This window comes from Hipposideros armiger, unplaced genomic scaffold (genome assembly GCF_001890085.2).
Source record: "Hipposideros armiger isolate ML-2016 unplaced genomic scaffold, ASM189008v1 scaffold_990, whole genome shotgun sequence".
Lineage (NCBI taxonomy): Eukaryota > Metazoa > Chordata > Mammalia > Chiroptera > Hipposideridae > Hipposideros > Hipposideros armiger.
In genome coordinates, this window is record NW_017732340.1 from 214563 (window position 1) to 221210 (window position 6648).

Sequence of the window (6648 nt, forward strand, 5' to 3'; positions counted from 1 at the left end):
TTGAGCCATCCTGCTACCTATTGGCAGCTTAGCGGAGGCCAGGCATCGAACCGCTGTTGCTCAGAGCTCAAACTCTTGAGCGAGCTCTTAACCAACTGAGCCACTCGGCCGGCCCCTATACGACAGCTTTTTAAGTAGATGTCAAGGAAGGCGGGCTCCAAGAAACCAAGGGACTTGTCCAGAATCACACGACTCAGGATTCCCACCCAGGCCTGCCTCTTTCCAGATGTGTGGTCCTGACCACTGCACCATATTACCTGCCTCTAAAGCCCTGAGCTAGGCTTAATGACACAGGATTCAAGGGGCAGCAAGGGGACCAGAGCCACGGAGCACTGGGGGTGACCCCCAGGGACTGCACAGAGAGGAGAGCCTGGAGGGAGTTCCGAAGTCCCAGGCAAAGCGAGACTCCCAGTACAGGGCTGGGTTGGCCGGGGCAGAGAGGCAGAGCAGGCTGAAAACGCCCCCAGGGGACTGTTGACAAGGCTTGGAAAGGCCAGGTGGAGGGCAGAAGCGAGAACAGGTGAAAATGATTTCAGTGCTGGGAAGGTGGACTGGGGACCGGAGCAAGTGGAGGGAATTTTAGGGGCCAGTAGGCCTTGGGGACAGGGGAAAGGGACCTTTAGATCAAGGAGAACCTGGAATTAAGAGCACAAGGCCTGTAGTGAGCCTCTTAGACTGGAACAGATAGCCCTGGGGAGCCAGCCAAGGGCTGGTACAGATGGCTCGAGGTGAGACACACTGGGGCCCCTTCATGCCAGAAGGAGAAGCGAGTGCTGGGCCTGGTAGGCCTGGGATCAGGCCTAGGAAGTGTGGGAGACACACATAGGCACCCCACCTGGCTGGGGTTTGTGGGTGCCAGGGGAGGGAGCAGAGTGTAGTACAGATACTAGGGGCCCAGAGAGACTTGGAGGGGAACCAGCCTTCTCTGGCTTAGCCAGGAAGGGGCGGGGCCTGGGATGGGGCATGGGCTGCAGAGGTTGGGGGACCTGAGTGGTGGTGGCTGGCCCTGCCTGAGGAACTGGGGAAGAGACTCTCTCAGAGTTTCATCAGCAACCCAGAGTTCACTGCCATCCTGCGCCCCCACCAGCGCTTCCTGCAGCCCCTGCCCAGCAGCAGGGGGCCTGGCACTGTTGCTGGAGGAATAAAGGGAGGAAGGAATGAGTCTTGCAGGAGGATGCCCCAGGCCGGGGCCACAGATGGGTGGCAGCAGGAAAGTAGACTTCTCTGTGCTGGTATCGGGCCCACGGCCTGATAGAGCTGGTGGTTCTGCCAGGCCCGAGCTGGCACAGAGCCCAGGAGACAAGGTCTGAGGGCCTCTTTCCTTTGCCCCACACTGACAGCCCTGCTCTGCCTCCCCAGGTGCCCCCCGAGAAGTGCCGCTGTGCGGTGGGCAGCATTCTGAGTGAAGGCGTGGAGTCACCCTCCCCTGAGCTCATACAGCTCTACCAGAAATTTGGCTTCAAGGTATTCTCCTTCCCGGCCCCCAGCCACGTGGTGACAGCCACCTTCCCCCACACCAGCGCCCTGTCCATCTGGCTGGCTGCCCGCCGTGTCCATCCTGCCCTGAATGCCTACATCAAGGTGAGACACAGACCTGGTGTGTGTGTGTGCCCGGGCTGGGAGGGAAAAGAGGGAGCACGCTGGGGCTCTGTGCAGCGAGGGAGGTGGGCGGAGGCTGCTGGCATCGCTTCCAGATGCCCAGGCCTGGAGTGTCTACCAGGAACACCAGGCTTGTACAGAAACCTAGCCTGGTCATTTCAGCTCTGGCTTGAGGACATCCTTGTGCTCAGCCCCCACTCCAGACTCAGATGAACAGGCCCCGCCCCCACCCATTCTGCTGGAGGCCTGCAGAGCAAGGGGCCTGAGGCCCCAGTGGCTGCAGCCCCCGCTGTCCACGTGCTGCCCCTGGTCCCGCGCCTGCCCAGGCAGGCCTGTGTGCCTGCTCCCTAAGTCCTGGCCTGGAGCAGCAGTGCCAGGCCCATTTCCTTCAGCTCCCAATCTGGTTGTGGGCCACGCCGTCAGCCAGTCTGCCTGGAGGAAGCAAGAGAACCCGCCCCTGGATCTGGCGGGTCCCTGTATCCACTGAGATGGTTTTAAACGTTCCCTGTTCCTCTGAAACGTTTGGAAACTTGGGTGCTAGGGAAATGACCCCAATTTGGGCTTGGAAGTGACTGTTTATTCGTCTGTCCAGCTTCGTTTTTATTGAATGTCTGTGTTAGTTTGATGCTGTGCTGGACACGATGTGAGATGTCAGTGCGTGAATAGACATTTCTAGTGAGGTGTGGAGATAGGTGATAAATGTCAGACGTAAATGGGACACGTGCTGGAAAAGCACAGGGCGAGAAGAGGCAGGGGACCAGCATGGGCAGCCTCTCGGAGGAGCAGCCTCAGGCAGAATCCTAGAAGAGCCCTTGGAGAGGGTAGGGGGTGCTGGGCAGGGCAGAGTGAGGCAGAGGTTTGGTGGAAAGGCAGTGGGAAGTCCCTGCAGTGTCTCAGCAGGAAAGTAACGACCTGAGCCACCACACCTGTACAGGACGGGCTGTCCCAACCTAGGGTGGAGAGGGGGACTGATCATGGATCATGGGGTGGTGGCCGTGCTTAGAAGGCTGTCACTAATCCTAGTGTGAGTGGCAGGGCTTGGGCAAGAGCAGTGGCTACAGAGAGGCAGACAAGGGCAGAGATTTACCATCTATTTGGGGGTGAAACTGATGGACTTCCGGTGGATTGGATGTGGGGAGGGGAGAGAGTGGGAATAGTCACAGCAGGCTTCGGTCTCCTTCGTGTCCAGGTGGGCAGGCGTGTAGGGGTGCTTCTCACTGAGATGTGGAGAGCTGAGGGGAGAGGACCTGGTTTGGGGGGCAGCCAGCATTGTGGGCTGTGTGGGGGAGCTGCCTGAGAGACGTGGGGGTGGGGGTGGGGGTGGAGTTCCGAGAGGGTGGCGTTTGCCCACATGTTTGGGGACAGGGGCCTATTGACAGTATTTGCCTGCAGGACACCCTGTGGCCTGGTCAGGGACAGAAGCAAGCAGCAGGAATGTGAACTTGGTGGGTCCGTAGGACCTGGCGGCTTTGTTTCCCAGAGCAGCTTGGGGAAAGGACGGGGCCTCTGTGATGGAAACGGGGGCAGACAGGCCTTGGGTGAGGAGCAACAGTCCCGGGTCAGGGCCGAGAAGGAATAAATAGCGCCCTGGGCCACCAGCGCTGGCCTCGGAGGTCAAGGACAGGAAGAGAAGAAACGCGAGAGCTGTCACCGCAGCAGGACAGGGCCCAGGGAGCCCGGCGGTGGTTTTCTTTGGGAACTGGAGGGTGGCGGCCCGAAGGGTGCGGCGGGGGGGCTGGCTGGCGGGGGGTGCGGGAAGGGAGACATCAGTGCCCAAGGCCACTCAGCATGCCTCCTGGGGGTGGGGGCTCACCCAGGTCACCCAGGCAAGGACTGGTGCGCGGCATCTCCGGGCCTGTCTGTGCCACTCTCAACCCCGAGGGCCGGTCTGGAAGAGCGCCCCCATAAGAAGGCTTTCTGGGTTCCAGACCTCAGAACAGAATGCGGGGTTTGTGGCACGGTGGCGAGCAGCTCAGCCACCAAAGCCTTTTCCTGGCTTCAGGAGTTTATTTTTAGACACCTTTGTCCAAAGTTCCCGGCCCCTGACAGCTTCACAGGTTGCCTGGTTTTGACGTCACCTCTTTGATGAAAGTCCTCCCTCCTCCCCCTGTGGGAGCCTGTCAGCTGTGCTCTGGGCTTGATTCTCCTGGGGTGGGGCTGGAGCAGGGGGAGTCCATCCTCTTTCCCACCTGGGACAAGGAAGCCAGGAGTAGCGGGGAGAGCAGGGGCCTTCTTCAGGGATGTCTGTGAGGCATGCTGGGAGAGAGAGAGAGAGGTGCCAGGCTGCCACCATGGAGGCGTGGGCCAAGGTGCTCCGCTGGAGGCAGGTGTCACCTCTGCCCCATGTTTAGCCTGACCTTGCGCTTTGGGGAACAGAGCCAGGTGAAAGATGAGGAAGGGGCTGGTTCTGTTTTTTGATGTCAGCCTACAGCGGACAGCGGTGGTCCTGTGCCTCTCTCAGTCCGGGAGACAAAGAGAAGAGAATATAGGGTTCCCTCCCCCACGTGCCCTCTTCCCCGCTGCCACGGGACGGGGAGAGGAGCCTGCTCATGAGACTCTGGGCTCCCCTGACTCTCCCAGCCCTGACAGCTGGCTGCCTTGAAGCGTGCGTGCGTGTGCGCACATGCTACCCGTCTTTTTTCCACCTCGCTGGCTTCTCTCTGGATCTGAGGCTGGGTCTGCTGTGGAGGTGCTTCAGATGGCATGGCAGAAGCTGTTGGAATTCTGTTTCAGGAGAGGGAGGGCGGGCTTGGCAGGCGGGGATGGGGATGGGACGGGTTAGTGGCTTCAGGGAGCTTTGGGTGAAAGAGGGGCGAGCAGCTCTGTCCTGGCAGCAGTAGATAGGGCTGAGCCTGGGGCAGGATTGGTCTCATGGGACAGCAAGGGTCCTGGGGGCCACTGTGAGGAACCCAGAGAGAATCATTGTCAAGGTTCTGGGGAGTCGGGAAGGATGGCTGGATCCCTGCCTTGTGGTTGTGCTGCAGCCCCAGCCCTCTGGCCAGTCATCCCCAGCCAGGCTCAGCGAGCCACAGGGGCTGGAACTCTGTCTTTCTTCATGGAAACCACTGGGGGCCCCTAGACCGAGCACTCTGGGACAGTGTGTGGAGGGGGGCGCGGGAGGGCTCCCTGGGTACTGTGTGACTGTCGGTCTGTGTAGCTGTCCCTTCCTCTTCAGGTTGCTCCACCAGAATCCAGGGCAGGAGGACATCACTCGCTGAGCCCCAAGCAGAGGGTCTTCTGGCAGCTGGAGGGGGGAACTGAGCTCCCTCAAAATTGCAAGGCCCCAAAAGAGATGAGGCCCAGATGTTAACCCAGAGCACTAGAAAAGGCCCCCAAATTCATCACAGGACGGAACCCATCTTAACGAGTCATGGGAAGGCTCAGGGAACATGGAGCAGACGGGATGGAGTGAGAGGCCTGGGGACCCCGTGTGTGAGGTCCCTGAGCTCTGTACCTGACTCATGTCTGTCTAGCAGTTGGCAGGGGGAGGCCATTGAGAGTGTTAGACTGGCAGCCAAGCCCCAGCTGACTCCCTGGCAACAGGATCCATAATCTTTGCCATAAACCCCCTTCCCCAGGGTCTCTGCTTCCTGGGGGTTTTCAGGTTGAGGGTCCTGGTGATATTTGGGCATCTTCTCCTGAGTTTAGGGAGACACAGGGCATTGTCTGAGTGGAGGAGGCTGGTTGGCTGGGACGCTCAGGCAGGCCCTGGAGGTCAGACATTGGTTCTTTCACCATAGAATTGGAGAGAAGCAGGGGGAATGGGGGCAGAAGGGGCGGAACCAATGGACAGATCTCATCTGCTCTGTCGTCTCACATGAGGGATTCAGTTGAGGAAAATGCCCCTCACGCAACCTGCCACAGCTTTGCAAAGCCGTTTATGTGCCTCATCCTGTTTCATCATGGCGCCCAACAAGATCTTCAGTGTGTGTTTGCTAAGTAAATAACCCACACAGTAATCTTATGATTATTCTATGATTGTTGTATAGGACAGCTGGGCTGATGGGGTTCAAAGTAGGCAGAGACCCCAGACCCTAGTCCTCAGACTCCACTGAACAGGGGCCTAAGGGCTGTGTTAAGGTGCCCCCTTGGCTGGAAGCCAGGGATGGGGGCCTAGCTCTGTCTCTGGGTTTTACAAACCAGATGATCTCGTGAGCTTTTGTTTGGAGGACTAAGTGACGGTGCCGAGGTGCCACAAGGGCCTCCTTTATTTAAAAAAAAGCTCAGAACTCTCTCACATTAGCTCAGCCAATGTGAGACATGGAAAGAGAGACGGGCCCGTGTCACATCCGTTAGGGCTTCCTCCCGTGGACCCCACTGCCTGGGCCGAGCTGCTCCACCTTGGTGTTCCGGCCCTTTGGTCTGGGGAACAGCTGGGAGCCCGGCCGCCCGTTTGCCCAGCAGGCACTCAGCAAGGGAGGCCTTGGCAGCTGTCCCAGGCACAGGAAGCAGCTGCTGCAGGTGCCTTCTTGGGCCTCATGTCCTCGCCCTCGGTGAGGTGGCGATGGCTCCATTCCAGGCTCCAGGGCCAGCTCACCTGCTGAGTGGCCTGCCCTGGCTCAGGGAGGAGGGCACACTCAGCAGCGCCAGGGCCTGGGGCTGAGTGACAAGCCCCCAGAACTCCTTCTCCCATACCCCCCAGCTGCGGGGCTTAGCCATGCCCAGGGGAATGAGGTTGGGAGGGGAGGGTGGCTTCACTGGGGAAGGCAAAGCAGCCTTGGGGCTGCGCCTTGAGGGATGGGTAGCTTTCTCCAGGTGGGAAGGCAGGCCAGGCAGAGGCACTGACTTGGGCGTGGCTGCGTGTCCACTGTGGCTGGCTGCAGTGCAGGGGAGCAGCCAGAGTGTGGGTCCAAGAGATGAGGCTGCATCCTGTCGGCTGTAGGGAGCCATTGATGGCGTCTGAGCAGATGCGTGGTGTGTCCAGGTTGGGCTTTGGAGCAGGACTGGAGCACGGGGAGATGTGGAGGAAGAGCCGGAGGCCATAGCCGAAGTCTGAACGACAGTAACAAATGAGCTGACAGTAGCAGTGACTCTCTACCCCCAGATACC

General features: G+C 59.6%; 1 protein-coding gene across 8 annotated transcripts in view; it reads left to right on the plus strand.

Moving 5' to 3' along the window:
* TEX264 (testis expressed 264, ER-phagy receptor) overlaps window positions 1-6648 on the plus strand; it is a 40874-nt gene that overhangs the window by 14497 nt on the left and 19729 nt on the right. For 7 of the 8 annotated variants that reach the window (XM_019631340.1, XM_019631343.1, XM_019631341.1 and 4 more), the window contains exon 4: window positions 1360-1581. The exons of the other annotated variant lie outside the window; for it this stretch is intronic. In XM_019631340.1, the coding sequence (XP_019486885.1) occupies window positions 1360-1581 (222 nt within the window). The remainder of the gene's footprint in view (window positions 1-1359; window positions 1582-6648) is intronic. 8 annotated transcript variants of the gene reach the window in all.